Source organism: Salvelinus alpinus, chromosome 26 (genome assembly GCF_045679555.1).
Source record: "Salvelinus alpinus chromosome 26, SLU_Salpinus.1, whole genome shotgun sequence".
In the NCBI taxonomy this organism is placed as follows: Eukaryota; Metazoa; Chordata; class Actinopteri; order Salmoniformes; family Salmonidae; genus Salvelinus; species Salvelinus alpinus.
Window position 1 is genome coordinate 20,950,919 of NC_092111.1, and position 18,438 is coordinate 20,969,356.

Consider the following 18,438-nt stretch of genomic DNA (forward strand, 5'->3'; position numbering starts at 1 on the left):
TTTTCTCAAAACCATCTTTATTCTCAACATCCAATTCACATTAAGTGCAAACATCGTCATAATCATGAGAATCCAAATTCATAATTATTATCTCTATTTTTTTTGTGCAACTTGTCTTTTCTTTCAGGGCACCCAAGTCAAAGCACTCTGTCCAAAACATGTCATATTCAGACTCATTCTCATTCAATTACACTTACATCACACACTAAAATTTCACTTTCCCCAAAGACTTGTCATCCAATATTCCGGATATCATTGATAAATGTTTACTACATCATGAACAACACATTGTTGGTATTTGTCTGCTTAAACAAGAAGACATGAAAACACAAGTAAATCATTCTGCGTTATTATTTTAACAGTGAGTGGATTTGCTTGGCTGATGTTGGTGATGCTGTCAGAAATAGAGCTGGTCTTGCATTAATAACGTATTATTCAAATTGTCCAGCCCAACTTTGCAGTATGTATAGTTTTTTCCCCTGACAGTATATATAGAGTTCAGAGGAGGCTGGTGAGGGGAGGACAGTTCATAATAATGAATGGAATGGAGTAAATGGAATGGTATCAAAAACATTGAAACCAGATGTTTGATGTGTTTGAGACCATTCCATTGATTCTGTTCCAGCCATTACTATGAGCCTGTCTTCCCCATTTAACATGCCACCAGCCACCACTGATAGAGTTCCATACATTAACCAACTGATATTTTGTCAAGGTGAAACTAACACTGCAATCTGTCTATGAATCTTATAGTTCATGATGTTCACATAGTTATATCTAAACAAATGTAAAATAGTATGTCGTTGTGGTTTGCAAATTAATTAATTAAATTGAGGGAAAGATTGTTTTCCCCCGTTATTTACGTAAAACAGTAAAATGTTCATAATATGCATACAATATCTGTAAAAAATTATGCAGTCTGAAAATATACATCCTTTTATCCTCTATAGTACTGTAAAATAGCTTCTTTTCTATTGGTGCAACATTTGTTGTTATTGGTTTGTAACTGAGTTAAGAGTGACCACTCTTACGAGAGATAATACCACACTGGCGCTTTAAGAAGTATCTTATGGAATAAGGTGACATTCGGCAGAGTGCATGTTTGAGATTGACTACAGATGACTACAAATCACTTTGCATCCCAAATAACTACTAATTCTGCGATCAAGATTAGCCATTCTGTGCAGCCATTGCCTTTTTCAAACGGATAGCATCAAATATGCTGATTGTCACGACTCATTCTAGGGCCACTGACTTAGCCCGTGTCCCGGTTCAACTTGTGAACCAGGAAGTAATTGGACCCTGCGCCACTTCCTGTTCACAATTTCCCATCTGTTTCTCTCTGATTGTCTGTGCATTGTTAACTGTGCAGTTTGTGTGAGTTGTGAGGTCCTAGTCATTCAAACACTGCAAAGTCTATTGCTTTATGAAAGGCATCACATTAACAGAGAAAACACAAGCTGCTTTGAGGAGTAGTTTGAAGCTTGAATAGTAATGCATGTATTTTTACACAAAGCTGATTTTTTTTTTGCAGTTGCAAACAAACCACAATATTATACAACCAAAATAAAGAGGAAAAATGAGCAATAGTTGAAGAGTTTTTCAATCTGTCAGCTCTTTCTCTGTACCTTTTTCTCTGTATCTTTGATGTATTGTTATTGTTTTTATTAAATTCATGTGGCAGCTAGGGGTGTAATGGTTCACCAAACCCATGGTTCAGTTGGTATTGTGGTTTTGGGATCACGATTCGGTTCGGTTTTGGTACAGCGGGAAAATGAAATGCAGTTTTTGTAGTAAATTTTTGTTTATTTAAGAAAGTACAAAGTGTTGGTATTCCTGAATCCATATATGATCATGAGTCATATAACGCCTGATGAGAGCACTATCAGGAATAACAAACACTTTGTATTTTCTTAAATGAAAACACGCGATTACTCATCAACAACAACACTAAAATAAAGTGCAATATGCATATGACATCAATATGCAAACATGGCTCAGACATTGTATTTAGTGTTTTCTTACAAAGAGAAAAAGATGCACACTTGTGTGACTCTCATAAAGGGAGCATGTCTGTAACAGGGTACTTCTCATTTTTAACTCCGGGGTAATAGCCTCTCTGTAGCACTGGAGGTCCATCCATCTGTAGTAAGCGCAGTACAGGATGCACTTGCCAATTCATTGACAACTTCGGCTTTAGCTTGCTTATATAAAGTGGATACTACCTGTTTGAGATTTAAGATTTAAATGTTGATTACAGGGTGCACATAGGCTCTAGTTGTTTTAATGGAAAAAACTGAAATGTTTTTTCAGCTCATATTTACTCAAGAGACATACAATGCAGTTCATGGCATTGCCTATAGGCCTAGTGTTTCATTGTTTTAATATATTTATTTGGGTTCACAATGCGGACCGAACCGTGGTCCCTGTACCGATTCGATACGAATACGTGTACCGTTACACCCCGAGTGGCAGCGATTCTCTCCTCTGTGGTCAACATAGGAAGGGTTTGACCACCAGACTCCGCCCACATGTCATTCATACAGGCATGAATCAGCCAATAAGCAAGTATCATAGAACCCACCAGTCCTTATAGGAGGGAGCATCATCACCATTATCACATACAGTAACTCACATGTTGAGAATATAATATAATGCATGAACATCAATAAGTCAATAGTTCCCATGGGATCTTGTGAGACATCAGGAGGAGGTTCTGCCTGCATCACAGCTCACAGTGTCTGTCTGGTCTGTCCATCTGATCTGTCCGTCTGCAGCTCAGGAACTACACTATTTCAATAACGTTCTGTTTCATGATGCGTGGCTACACTCTACAGCTTGAATGAGAGCCGGAAGCATGTTCTAGAAGAATGCTCTAAAAGAAGTCACTGATAGCCAATCAGGTCAGGATAGAACATGTATCCTGGTTCATGGGAAACGATCCAATACGGTTGAATGAATAAGCAATTTTTTTGGCACTGCATGAGTAGCATCATTCAAAAAAGAGATAGTTATAGAACGGCTTCAGTCTTTTTGCTGACTTCATGTCAAAGTGTGCTTTTATATCTGTCCTGATCGTTTAGGTTTAACACAGAAGAGGAGAAACAAGACGTCTTTTAGCTAGCTGTTTCTCTGTGGACGAGTTGTATAGTGTTGTGCCTTGCCATTGTTTAGAAATGTGACTGGGTCTACTTATGTGGGAGCTTGTGGTGGGAATCATAGAAATATAATTAGAATAAGAATAGCTGCAGGTCCACCCATCCCATTACAGAACATTTACTTGAATGGGAATGCCTGTTCTAATATTTATTTTTCTATGGCGTGAAGGATGTGAGTACAGTCAGAGTGAATTTGAATGTTGCAGAATGGCAGCACTGAGCAGGTATAGATATACAATTGAAGTTGGAAATATACATACACCTTAGCCAAATACATTTAAACTCAGCTTTTCACAATTCCTGACATTTAATACTAGTAACAATTCCCTGTCTTAGGTCAGTTAGGATCACCACTTAATTTTAAGAATGTGAAATGTCAGAATAATAGTAGAGAGAATGATTTATTTCAGCTTTTATTTCTTTCATCGCATTCCCAGTGGGTCAGAAGTTTACATACTCTCAATTAGTATTTGGTAGCATTGCCTTTACATTTTTTTCGGGTAGCCTTCCACAAGCTTCCCACAATAAGTTGGGTGAATTTTGGCCCATTCCTCCTGACAGAGCTGGTGTAACTGAGTCAGGTTTGTAGGCCTCCTTGCTCGCACACACTTTTTCAGTTCTGCCCACAAATTTTCTATAGGATTGAGGTCAGGGCTTTGTGATGGCCACTCCAATACCTTGACTTTGTTGTCCTTAAGCCATTTTGCCACAACTTTGGATGTATGCTTGGGGTCATTGTCCATTTGGAAGACACATTTGCGACCAAGCTTGAACTTCCTGACTGATGTCTTGAGATGTTGCTTCAATATATCCACATAATTTTCCTCCCTCATGATGCCATCTATTTTGTGAAGTGCACCAGTCCCTCCTGCAGCAAAGCACCCCCACAACATGATGCTGCCACTCTCGTGCTTCACGGTTGGGATGGTGTTCTTCAGCTTGCAAGCCTCCCCCTTTTTCCTCCAAACATAACAATGGTCATTATAGCCAAAAAGTTAAATTTTTGTTTCATCAGACCAGAGGACATTTCTTCAAAAAGTATGATCTTTGTCCCCATGTGCAGTTGCAAACCATAGTCTGTTTTTTTAATGGCGGTTTTGGAGCAGTGGCTTCTTCCTTGCTGAGCGGCCTTTCAGGTTATGTCAATATAGGACTCGTTTACTGTGGATATGGATACTTTTGTACCTGTTTCCTCCAGCATCTTCACAAGGTCCTTTGCTGTTCTTCTGGAATTGATTTGCACTTTTCGCACCAAAGCATGTTCATCTCTAGGAGACAGAACGCGTCTCCTTCCTGAGCAGTATGACGGCTGCGTGGTCCCATGGTGTTTATACTTGCGTACTATTGTTTGTACAGATGAACGTGGTACTTTCAGGCTTTTGGAAATTGCTCCCAAAAATGAACCAGACTTGTGAAGGTCTACCATTTTTTTCCTGAGGGCTTGACTGATTTCTTTTGATTTTCCCATGATGTCAAGCAAAGAGGCACTGAGTTTGAAGGTAGGCCTTGAAATACATCCACAGGTACACCTCCAATTGACTCAAATGATGTCAATTAGCCTATCAGAAGTTTATAAAGCCATGACATCATTTTCTAGAATTTTCCAAGCTGTTTAAAGGCACAGTCAATTTAGTGTATGTAAACTTCTGACCCACTGGAATTGTGATGCAGTAAATTATAAGTGAAATAATCTGTCTGTAAACAATTGCTGGAAAAATTACTTGTGTCATGCACAAAGTAGATGTCCTAACCGACTTGCCAAAACTATAGTTTGTTAACAAGAAATTTGTGGAGTGGTTGAAAAACAAGTTTTAATGACTCCAACCTAAGTGTATGTAAACTTCCGACTTCAACTGTAGCTCTCACAGAACACCAGCACCAGAAGGACACCTGTATGAAAGCTACTCCACATCCCTTGACTGGGGAAGTATCGTAGGAAGAGAATGCGAAAAGAAAGGGAATAATGCTGGTTAGCTGGCTTCTGCTGTCTGTCACTGACCTTCTCAGTGTTGGTGGAGTCAGCATTCGGTATTAAAATGGACTAAAATTAAACACTACACGTTGCATGGTTTGTATGACTGACTGAACGAGCACTGTCGACGACAGCAATTAGACTGTACAATTAGCACAAAAAACTTATAGAGAAGTAACTGAGAAGTGAAACATTTACAAAATAAAAACCAAAAGAAAATGCTATTCACATGTACCCGCATCATAAGGGATGGTTCCATCCATAAGAACTAGGCTGAGAAGCTAGGCTACACCTAAGGTATGGAATGAAGTGACTCAGTAGTGCTAATGAGAGTTCCAACAACGTGTCGCAAGACGCCTAGAGCCACTCTGAGGCCCACTGTCGTAGTCCCCGCCTGGCGCCCACGCACACACACACTCCGACACACACCTCAGCAGGGTGTGTGGGCCCGTCTGTCCGTCAATCCTCAAAGACCTCCAGGAAGAGTGGGGGGAAGAGTTCGTTGGGGCACTCCACCTTCATATGCAGGAAGCGGGAGGCGTGGCACGCCCCGATCATCCGCAGGTCCGTCACCTTCATCAGCAGCTTGGGCCAGAATTGCGCCACCTTGTGTTTGCGGTAGTTGATGTAATGTTCAAAGGCCAGAAGGAACTCCTCCTGACAGCGCTCAATACGCTCCACGCTGGTCAGCCCTGGACGGTCTGGGGAGGGAGGGATAGACAGAAAGGAAAAAAGGATGAATATGGATGAGTTTCATTCTGTACTGTATATTACTACTGTCATGTAGATAGAACAATTCTATACTAATTCAACCCAAATCTACAAACACGATCTCACTGGAGATAGAGACTATAACTCAATACTTGTATTAATTGGATATCCTGTAATCGGTCACTAGCTTGTTTCATTAGCACTACTGAGTCACTCCAGGGGTTGCATGTGTGATAGATTTACAGAACATCCGATTAATACAAGCATTGAGTTTTGAGTAAGTATGCTACAGAATTATTCGAACAAATACCAGATTGGCTGACGTTTGCCATTGATTTCACAACTATAAAAGTCAATGCAGACGATCTGTGCATGTGGATATAATAGGAGATCGATGGCTTCACAGAACAGAGTGGCATCGTCTTAGAGATGGAGGGAGGGAGATGTGTGGACCCTGCACAAAGTTATTGATTTTGAACGTCAAACACCCGGACGGCCATTGTAGTCTCATCATTAGATGGTTTCCTTTCCTAGGGTGGGCTCTGTAATCCCTTATAATCGCTACGTGAAAGATTGGCCTAATGGGTTTAAACAGACCTCTGGTGGAAGTTAACAGCAGTATTGACGTGTGACTGACTGTGGTTAATCACACATGAAAACAGGCCGGCACACACTGACTTACTGGCTTTACCGACTGTTTCATTGCTTACTTACTGTTTTGCTGCAGGTCTCACGGGGGGGGGGGGGGGGGGGCTGGGAGTTGGGTTTATGTGGTGGTAAAGCCACAGGAACTACAGGCTCTTTGCTAACAATTCACTGTATATTTCCACATGGGCGAGGATATTGGAAATTTAATCAAAGCCTACTAGATGATAAATTGTTTAGAACTAGGACAGAAGAATTTATAACTGACTTTTTTAGACATAACATAGGTACAGCAGATCCCCATATTGTATGGGACACTTTTAAGTGTGCCTTTAGAGGCCATGCAATTCAGTACTCATCTATAAAACAAAAGCAATTTCGATCAAAAGAGTCCATATTAACAAAGGAAATTGAAGGACTAACAGTACAGTTAGATAACAATAAAAACGGTACCATAGAGGCACAGAATAAGTTAGAGGAAAAACAAAAAGAAATGGAGGAACTTATTCAAGAAAGATCCAGTGTAATATATTACAAAAATAAAGCTAACTGGATGGAATATGGGGAAAAATGCACCAAATTCTTTTTCAATCTTCAATATAGAAATGCTACCAAAAAAAACGTATTAAAACTTGTTACAAATGATGGAGTCACGCATGATTCACCAAATGATATTTTGAAAGAGGAAGTAAAGTACTTTAAGAATATATTTTCGTTTCAGGCTCCTCCATCTCCACTAACTGAAACTAATTGTATGGATTTTTTCCCTAATAATAATGTAAAATTAACATCTGTACAGAAAGACTCATGTGAAGGCCTAATTACAGAGGAGGAACTACTTGATGCAATTGGGGCCTTTAAGGATGGGAAAACTCCAGGACTGGATGGCATACCAGTGGAAGTATACAAACATTTTTTTTATATACTCAAAGGACCACTATTAGCTTGTTTTAACCACTCCTATATAAATGATAGATTATCAGACACGCAACAAGAAGGTGTGATATCATTATTACTGAAACAGGACCCAAGTGGTATATATAAAGATCCAGTCCATTTAAAAAATTGGAGACCTCTTACACTTCAGTGTTGTGATGCAAAAATCCTAGCAAAATGCTTGGCGCATAGAATAAAAAAAGTCTTGTCAGATATTATTCATCCTAATCAGACAGGTTTTTTACATGGACGATACATTGGAGATAATATAAGGCAAGTACTGGAAACAATAGAACACTATGAAATATCGGGGACACCAGGCCTGGTTTTCATAGCTGATTTTGAAAAGGCTTTTGATAAAGTACGACTGGAGTTTATATATAAATGCCTAGAATATTTCAATTTTGGGGAATCTCTTATAAAATGGGTAAAAATTATGTATAGTAACCCTAGGTGTAAAATAGTAAATAATGGCTACATCTCAGAAAGTTTTAAACTATCTAGAGGAGTAAAACAAGGTTGTCCACTATCGGCATATCTATTTATTATTGCCATCGAAATGTTAGCTGTTAAAATTAGATCAAACATTAATATTAAGGGATTAGAAATCCAGGGCCTAAAAACTAAGGTGTCATTGTACGCTGATGATTCATGTTTTCTTTTAAAACCACAACTAGAATCTCTCCACGGCCTCTTAGAGGATCTAGATACATTTGCTATCCTCTCTGGATTAAAACCAAATTATGATAAATGTACCATATTACGTATTGGATCACTAAAAAATACACATTTTACATTGCCATGTAGTTTACCAATTAAATGGTCTGACGGTGATGTGGACATACTCAGTATACAAATCCCAAAAGAAAGAAATGATCTCACTCCAATAAATTTTTATAGAAAGTTAGCAAAAATAGATAAGATCTTGCTACCATGGAAAGGAAAATACCTGTCTATTTGTGGGAAAATCACCCTGATTAACTCTTTAATCATATCACAGTTTACCTATTTGCTTATGGTTTTGCCTACACCTAGTGACCTGCTTTTTAAATTATATGAACAAAAAATATTCAATTTTATTTGGAACGGCAAGCCAGATAAAATTAAAAGGGCCTATTTATATAACGAATATGAATTCGGAGGGCAGAAATTATTAAATATTAAAGCATTAGACCTCTCACTAAAGGCATCAGTCATACAAAAGTTATACTTAAATCCAAACTGGTTCTCTAGTAGATTGGTACGAATGTCTCATCCTATGTTCAAGAAGGGCCTTTTTCCCTTTATTCAGATTACACCTGCTCACTTTCGGTTGCTTGAAAAGGAAATAATCTCCAAAATATCTTTATTTTTTAAACAAGCCTTAGAAAGTTGGTTGCAATTTCAGTTTAATCCACCTGAAAGGACGGAACAAATAGTACAACAAATCTTGTGGTTAAATTCAAATATAGTAATTGATAAAAAAACTGTATTTATCGAAGAAATGTTTAAAAAAGGTATAATTTTTGTGAATGATATCATAAATAGGACTGGTGGAGTAATGTCACACATGCAGCTAACACAGACATATGGAAATGTCTGCTCTACCCAAAATTACAACCAATTAATTGCAGCATTACCACAAAAATGGAAGAGGCAGGTGGAAGGGGATAAAAGTAAGGAACTTGTATGTCGGCCTTATATTAAAGAACATAAATGGTTAAAGAAAAGTGTGATAAATAAAAACATATACCAATTTCATTTAAGGACCAAAAAACTTACAGCTGTGCCATATAAATTGCAAAATAGTTGGGAAGAGATTTTCGATGTACCCATTCCATGGCACATGGTTTATGAATTGATACGCAAAACAACGCCGGATTCAAAACTTCTAATTTTTCAATTTAAATTATTGTACAAAATTCTTGCAACTAATAGAATGTTATATATATGGGGGATACAATCTTCTCAGCTCTGTAGATTCTGCTGTGAGGAGGCAGAGTCATTAGACCATTTATTTTGGTATTGTCCGCATGTAGCTCGTTTTTGGTCACAGGTCCAGGAATGGTTGAAGAATTGCAACATTTGCGTAGAACTAACGCTACAGATAGCAATACTGGGGGATTTGAAAAGCCATAGTCAATCAATCAATAATATAATAATTATTTTAGCAAAAATGTTTATTTTTAATTTACAATCCGTGGAAGCTATGAGAATAGGAAGATTCAAATCTTTTGTGAAGCATCACAGCACAGCTGAAAAATATATGGCAAATAAAAATCCGAAATGGATGATGTTGGAAGATAGATGGGAAAGGTTGAGTGGAGCTGAAGGGTGGGACTAATAACAAGATAAACAATGTAGGGCATACGGGATCTGTGAAATGTGTATAGGTGCGGAGCTATTGTGAAATAGCACAGTTACAAGTGGAAATCAAACTGGATGGACAACAGAAATAGAGGAAGGACTAAGAACAAACAAGAGAGAACTATTATAAAGTAGACTGTGTCTGTAAATGTGTATAAGATGTATAAATTGAAGGTAAAAACAGAAATGTTTATCAGTTTACTCCAATTGGGGGATCGGTGGTAGGGTTTGCAGGGAATAATAATAAAGGTATACTCTTTAAAAAAAAGTATGTATGTCTATGTAGGTATGTGTATGTATATATGTGTATATGTATGCATACGTGAATGGATATATATATTTACCCAAAAAAATATGGGGGATTGGAAATGATGCAGACAATTACATTGGAAACAACATTCTTTCCGCAATATTAAGCTGATCCACCCCCCAAAAAAAACAAAAAAAAAACAAAACAATTCACTGTATATGAATAAATATATTCACTGAGTGTACAAAACATTAGGCCTTTCTACTATTGAGTTGCACCCCGTTTTGCCCCCAGAACAGCCTCAATTCGTCGTGGGCATGGACTCTACTGTACAAGGTGAGACAAGCGATCCAAAAGATGCTGGCCCATGTTGACTCCAATGCTTCCCACAGTTGTGTCAAGTTGGTTGGATGTCCTTTGGGTGGTGAACCATTCTTGATACACACGGGAAACGGTTGAGCTAAAAAAAAAACAGCAGCGTTGCAGTTCTTGACAAACTCAACCCAGTGTGCCTGGTATTACCATACCCTGTTCAAAGGCACTTACAGTGCATTCAGAAAATATTTGACTTTTTCCACATTTTGTTACGTTACAGCCTTATTCTAAAATGGATTACATTAAAATGTTCCTCATCAACATTCTACACACAACACCCTATAATGAAAAAGCAAAAACAGTTTTTTAGACATTTTTGAAAATGTATTAAAAATAAAAAGCTGAAATATCACATTTACATAAGTATTCAGACCCTTTACTCAGTACTTAGTTGAAGCACCTTTGGCAGCGATTATAGCCTCGAGTCTTTTTGGGTATGACGCTACAAGCTTGGCACACCTGTATTTGGGGAGTTTCTCCCATTCTTCTCTGCAGATCCTCTCAAGCTCTGTCAGGTGGGATGGGGAGCGTCGCTGCACAGCTATTTTCAGGTCTCTCCAGAGATGTTAGATCGGGTTCAGGTCTGGGCTGTGGTTGGGCCTCTTGTCACGAAACCACTCCTGCATTGTCTTGGCTAGTGTTGTGGTTAGTGTTGTTGTCCAGTTGGAAGGAGAACCTTCGCCCCAGTCTGAGGTCCTGAAAGCTCTGGAGCAGGTTTTCATCAAGGATCTCTCTGTACTTTGCTCCGTTCATCTTTCCCTCAATCCCGACTAGTCTCCCAGTCCCTGCCACTGAAAAACATCCCCACACCATGATGCTGCCACCACCATGATTCACTGTAGGGATGATGCAAGGTTTCCTCCAGATTTGTCGCTTGGCATTCAGGCCAAAGAGTTCAATCTTGGTTTCATCAGACCAGAGAATCTTGTTTCTCATAGTCTGAGAGTCCCTAAGTTACCTTTTGGCAAACTCCAAGCGGGCTGTCATGTGCCTTTTACTGAGGAGTGGCTTCCATCTGGCCACTCTACCATAAAAGCCTGATTGGTGGAGTGCTGCAGAGATATTTGTCCTTCTGGAAGGTCCTCCCATCTCCACAGAGGAACTCTGGAACTCTGTCAGATTGACCATCGGGTTTTTGGTCACCTCCCTAACCAAGGCCCTTCTCCCCCGATTGCTCAGTTTGGCTGGGCGGCCAGCTCTAGGAATTGTCTTGGTGGTTCCACTGTGTTCTTGGGGACCTTCAATTCTGCTGAATTTTTTTGGTACCCTTCCCCATATCTGTGCCTTGACACAATTCTGTCTCGAAGCTCTACGGACAATTCCTTCGACCTCATGGCTTGGTTTTTGCTCTGACATGCACTGTCAACTGTGTGACCTTATATAGACAGGTGTGTGCCTTTCCAAATCATGTCCATTCAATTGAATTTACCACAAGTGGACTCCAATCAAGTTGTAGCGACATCTCAAGGATGATCAATGGAAACAGGATGCACCTGAGCTCAATTTCGAGTCTCATAGCAAAGGGTCTGAATACTTATGTAAATAACTTATTTCCCTTTTTTTTATATATATATATATATATATATATATATATATATATATATATATATATATATATATATATATATATATATATATATATACATTTGCAAAGAAAATCTAAAAAACGTTTTTCACATTGTCATTATGGGGCATTGATGAGAATTTTTTTCCCCCATACATTTTAGAATAAGGCTGTAACGTAACAAAATGTGCAAAAAGTCAAGGGTCTGAATACCTTCCGAATGCGCTGTAAATATTTTGTCTTGCCCATTCATCCTCTGAATGGCACACATACACAATCCATGTCTCAATCGTCTCAAGGCTTAAAAATCCTTCTTTATCCTGTCTCCTGCCCTTCATCTACACTGATTGAAGTGGATTTAACAAGTGACATCAATAAGGGATCATAGCTTTCAACTGGGTTCACCTTTTCAGTCTAAAGTCTACAGTATCTCATGGAAAGCGCAGGTGTTCCTAATGTTTTGTACACTCATTGTATATATCATACATATATATTTAGTGTACAATTTAAGTGTATATCATAAAGAATACACATCTATAAGCACATCCTATCGCTAAAGCTACATGTGTGTTTATAGATGTGTAATGTAAGTTTCATGATATACCGTTGTCATGACGCTAGCCCTTTCAGTGAATTGGCTAGCAGAGATGTGAACAACCCCCCCCCCCCCCCCTCTTGTTATGGGGGGGGCAGTTTTACGGCCAGTCGTAATTTCCTTTTAGAGACTTGTCTCCCTGACCATGCCGTATGGGAGAGAGAAGGTCACAGTAGAACAAAGGAACTCTCCCACCAAATTCTACTACATCCCAGAATTTGAGAATTGAACAATATTCCTATTTTGGAGAATGTGTAAACGGTCGGTGGAGAAGCCAGCTACGACCCGGTCCATTTTGTTTCATGTTTGTGACCTCATGAAAGACAATACAGCCACATTACTCAAACTCTGTTTATACAGGTTCCTCAGTTATGAGGCTTGCATCTAATTCTTGTATAAAATGAATGAGTAAAGATTAAAGTATTTGCGAAATGATGTAATATGATGTTAACCTTTAAAATGAGAGAATTAGCCTTCATTGTAAAGTTTAACTAAGTCAATAGCCACGCCCAAATGAATAGACATTGGTTGGAAATTATGAACCAACAACCTTTTTCCACTTTTGAATAAAAGCCTCCGTGACAAAAAGTCAACTCAGTTCCAAATTCACGTTTAAAAGGGCTAATTCTAATTTCAACTCTACAGACCAGGAAACGTGAGAGCTTGCTCCACACGTGAAAGGGTATGAACTCTGAATTATTGATCACCTAAAGAAGAAGTGCATACTAAACTAGCATATATCAGACTGCAGCTGAACATCGCAAATCTAGTACGAGAACACTGACCGAGGAGGAAGCATCTCCAGATTGAGAGGAACCTCTCTCACACGACGACCCGGAAGAATCTACAAAGGACAATGGCAACCTCAACTGTGCAAACCAGAGCCTCACATCATCAGCTCAACTAGCGAAGCCAGCTTCACGTAAATACAATGCATTGCTTTTCCGAATGAGCGATCGTTAGCGGCATATGTATTTATGTGAGAATAGTTTCCCAGGTCCGATAGAGACCCATGTTCCTTAGTCTTCCTTCCAAAACTCCCTTCTCTTCTCTCTGAATCTATTGTGTTATAACCAAACTGTTTTTGTTTAGTCCACTAGGGGGGGTATTTACTGTATAATGTTATTATGTATTGTATATTCTGTAATTGTTTAATTAGTTAGTAAATAAATAATTGAGGCAATTGGTTTATGGGTGATTCATAGTAAAGGCTAGGTTCGTGCAGATAGCCAATAATTTTACGACGTTTGGAATGAGAACTGATGAGGTAATAATTCATTAATTAAAGACTAACTGATCAGATATTAAAATATCTGAAGAGTTATATTCGGAAAATTATAACTTTGTAATCTGAACATTTTCTGTGGTGCCCCGACTTCCTCGTTAATTAAAGTTTACATGATTAGTTTAATCACGTAACAATAATTACATATAGAGAATTGATTTGATAAAATAACAGTCTTCACATTTCATGAGACACGACACCGTTAATGTACCCCCCTTCTCTTTCTAGAATTACATACACATGGGACAGGGGTTAATATGGCGTGTTGTTCGACCAATTCTCTATCTGTTTGAACTCAGGGGCCTGCCGCTCTCTTTCTGTCTCACCCACAATGTATTCTACTTCCTACCTAATCTACTTTTAATGTACTTGTCATCATGCCAACTAGTTCAACATTGAAATGGCAGGTCATGCCAAATTAAAATGAACAACAACACGATATAGAATATTAAAGAACACTCGTTTGAAAGTTTTGGAACACTCTTTAATAAATACGTTCAAATTCACCCAGTTTTTTAAAGGGGCACCTTTTAAAGGATATCTTTGAAATAACTATCCGTAAAAAAAGCAATATCTTCTATATTGTCAGCTTACAAGTGGGTAAAACTGCTGCTGGACTGTGGCCCCTCAGTTTCAATTGCCATGACCCCCTTGCCCTTTAAAACGCTTTTGGAAGGTGACAAAACCCATAAGCCTGCGTCTAGCGAAAACAAGGGGCCGGATGTCTGGTAGTGTGGTAACGCAACAGGTGTGTGTGTGGGCCGGCAAGCATGTCTCTTTCTCTCACCGGAGGACAGGAGGATGACGGCCTGTAGCAGAGCGACCTCAGAGTCGTCCAGGTGGAACGACGACAGCGACACGCCCAAATCAAAGATGGCGTCCGACACCACACCCAGGCCTCCGTTCTTCAGCTGGCCGCGGGTCACGGCCATCTCCCCGTTAAGTGTCAGCGTCTCGCTCTCGGGGTCGTAGCGAACGGCCGCCCGTAAAGACATGATCTCCATGCAGCAGCCTTTCAATAGGATAATCTGGTCTTCACAAGGCAGCTGGGAGGAGAGAGACAAACACAAAGACCAAACATTGTTATTGATTTTTTATTGATTTATTTGCACACGAAAGATGAACGACTGATGTCATTGTAAGAATTAAAATGAGCATGTGCAGGAGAGGTCAAAAGTCCAGAAATCATATTAGAACATTTATGTTGACATATATTAGTAGTGTTAGCATTTATTACAAACTGAACTCTGTACATCCCATACTAAATGCTTTTTTTCTTTGCTATTTTTTAAATGAATTTGAATTTCAGTTTAGTTTAAAATATTATTAATAATGTTGATTTTGTTAGGTTTACATGTTGAGACCATTTCTATTTCAGTTTTAGTATTAGTGAGTTTTTAAGGTATTTCATTATTTTTTAATATGAAAGACAAGTAGAAATATAGCACTAAGCCAAAACATAATTTACACAATTTCTATTTGACTATAAACTAAATATTGAATGAATTTTACATTTAAAATGTTCTCTCATTTTAGTTTCTATTTGAGTAAAATTGCTTATGTTGAGTTTTAAACTTGAGTTTGTTTCCGTTTAAGTTATAGTGTTTTAGAACCAATATATTTATTGACATTCTCTATGATAAGCAGGAAAGCAATCATATGAAAAGAGAACAAAAATATAAAACACACATCCCCAATAAATGTTGATAATATTTACATTTTACATTTTAGTTTCAATAAAGGAAATAGCTTTGCTTACGTACCTCACAGAACATAGGCAGCTTTTTGGCAAAGTCCACCACTCGGGTAATGGCGGGGGTGATAATTTTTGTAAACTGACTGAAGGCTTCAATGTCCACTTTGCTCCCTTCAGGTGCATTTATGACCGGTGCTTGACCAATGTCCTCAGGCTGAAATGACAAGAGGTGGAGGGAGGACACGGCTCAGTGCATGTAAGTATGTCCAACAGGGACAGACTACTAAAAGACTTTAAGACACAGGGTGCAACTGAAATAGGGTGCACCCTATATAGTGCAGTACTTTCGACCATAGGGCACTGGTCAAAAGTAGTGTACTATCTAGGGAGGAGGGTTCAATTCAGATGCAGCTAGAAAGATCAGACAACACAACATGGTCTCCTCTTTCTCCTCTAGGCATGACAGGTCAACGAGTAAAACAGCACGACAGGAAAACAAAGTGGACAGCGTTTCCACTGTGATCGTTGTACAGAAGGGAAAAGGAGGAAAGTTTGAGGGAAACTTAAACAGGAGGGGCTTCTCAAGAAAGTGCAAAGTGCAAGCCATTCATTTTCTCATCCTCAGTTGGCAGTGTCTTTGACTAGGGTTATCCACTGATACGGTATTATTATTTTTATAACATATTGAACTACTTTCCTTCTGACCAGAAGTGACTTAGAGTGATAGAGAGTAGAGCGAGCGCGTAAGCAAAGAGCCCAGATTGAGTTGAGTAGCAGAGGACAAAGCCCTGTGTACAGCACCCCCCAGCTTCTGTTGCTTTGGTTTTAAATCAATATAAATATTGATGAAATAATAAAACACTCATTATTAATAATAATAATATCCCTTTAAGAGTCCTTCTCCCCTGTATGCCTTTCAACTGTCACAGCTAGCAGAGAAGTAGCTACATACTTTATGCACTTAAAGCTAGACTACACGGCAAAAGGTATGTGGAAACCTGCTCGTTGAACATCTCATTCCAAAATAATGGACATTAATATGGAGTTGGTCCTTCCTTTGCTGCTATAACAGCCTCCACTCTTCTGGGAAGGCTTTCCACTAGATGTTGGAACATTGCTACAGCGACTTGCTTCCATTCAGCCACAAGAGCATTAGTGAGGTCTGGCACTGATGTTGGGTGATTAGGCCTAGCTCCCAAAGAACAGTTCTTGTGCTGACGTTGCTTCCAGAGGCGGTTTGGAACTCGTAGTGAGTGACCTCTTCAGCACTCGGCGGTCCTGTTCTGTGAGCTTGTATGGCCACCACTTCGTGGCTGAGCCATTGTTGCTCCTAGACGTTTCTATTTCACAATAACAGCACTTACAGTTGACCGGGTCAGCTCTAGCAGGGTAGAAATTTGACGAACTGACTTGTTGGAAAGGTGATGTTGAAAGTCACTGAGCTCTTCAGTACGGCCATTCAAGTACCCAATGTTTGTCTATGGAGATTGCATTGCTGTGTGCTCTATTTTATACACCTGTCAGCAACGGGTCTAGCTGAAATAGCCTAATCCACTAATTTGAAGGGTGTCCACATACTTCGGGCAATGTAGTTTATATGGGTCATTCAACAGAAGTGGTTCGAATTGCTGTCCCCAGTCAAAAAAACTATTTTAAAAAACGGATAAGTCTCCAAACTTAGGACATTTATTAACATCATGATCTATTCTAATTCATGCTAGGCAATAAACACACATATTGTTAAATTAATATAGTACAACATCTTTGTTGATATACTCATTTCTATTGGGGGGTGTCTGTCCCCACCCTGGCTCCTAAAATGTATGTTTGAAAACAAAGTGATTCATTCTTTTTAAAATCTTTTTCACACTATTATTTCAATTGAACATTGATTTGTTTTATTATTCAATTGAAAGATACTGCTACTTTATTGTAAAAATTATTTCTCAAAAAAATTATTTCCCCACTTTGTATGTCACTACCAAAACACACATTAAAAGACTGTAGAATGAATGTGACTTAAGCCACATCCTTACAACTATAATCAGGAAATGGGATTGCATAGCCACATGATGTGTCAATACCGAACATATAATATACAAAAAAATTGTATGTATTTGGGACAAAAATATATGTCCAAAATATACAGTAGCTAGCTAGCTATAATAACTAAAAACTGAAACGTCCACAACCGAAACAATTTGGTTGATTTTGGTATTGACATGATTGTTTTGGTAACTGACTCTTTATTGGTAATCCACTGTATTTCTTTACATCTATTGAAAAAAACATCTGATAAGATAATCTACATTAAAAACATAGATAATTGTTTCTTCCTGGAAGTCAAATTAATTGGACGAAACCACTTCTTCTCACTTTAAATCAAGGACATACTATTGTAGCGAATTCGGGGGGTAGCCCCAACCTGGACTCGAACCGAGGTCCAACGACTGTCAAGCCAATACGTTAACCGTTACGCCAAGAGGTTTAAGTGTTGAGTTAAGGTTGCTACAATATGGTATACAGTGGACCAGGTCCTCAGCCTAATCCCTCCTGCCACAAAAGTTACACAGTTACATGTCCAAATCAGCCAAAGTGTGTACGACACAGGCAGCCCAATTCAGATATTTTTTGCCACTAATTGGTCTTTTGACCAAACACATCAGATCTTTCACATCAGCTCTTTTTCAGAGCTGATCTGATTGGTCAAAAGACCAATTAGTGAAAAAGATTGCAGAATTGGGCTGCCTGTGTAAACGCTGCCACATGTGTGAGAAGCTTGGTCTGTGAATACAGGGAAACTTGTCCATGGGTCAGAGCCTGACAATGATGGTGAAATATGTCTCTAAATTACATTTAAAGGTTTTGAAAATCGGTTTAAAAATCTTGTTTTTACTATTTTGCA

At 38.8% G+C, this 18,438-nt stretch overlaps 1 protein-coding gene across 9 annotated transcripts in view; it reads right to left on the reverse strand.

The window, feature by feature from the left end:
* The window catches only part of LOC139554929 (thyroid hormone receptor beta-like), a 156,856-nt gene continuing 138,418 nt past the window's right edge, over positions 1 to 18,438 (reverse strand). For 8 of the 9 annotated variants that reach the window (XM_071368222.1, XM_071368220.1, XM_071368224.1 and 5 more), the window contains 3 exons: positions 15,601 to 15,747; positions 14,625 to 14,883; positions 1 to 5,831 (listed from right to left, as the gene is read on the reverse strand). In XM_071368222.1, the coding sequence (XP_071224323.1) occupies positions 5,590 to 5,831; positions 14,625 to 14,883; positions 15,601 to 15,747 (648 nt within the window). In that variant the 3' untranslated portion in view covers positions 1 to 5,589. Of the gene's footprint in view, positions 5,832 to 9,566; positions 10,479 to 14,624; positions 14,884 to 15,600; positions 15,748 to 18,438 lie in introns of those variants that run through there. The other variant, XM_071368217.1, reaches the window with a different exon arrangement.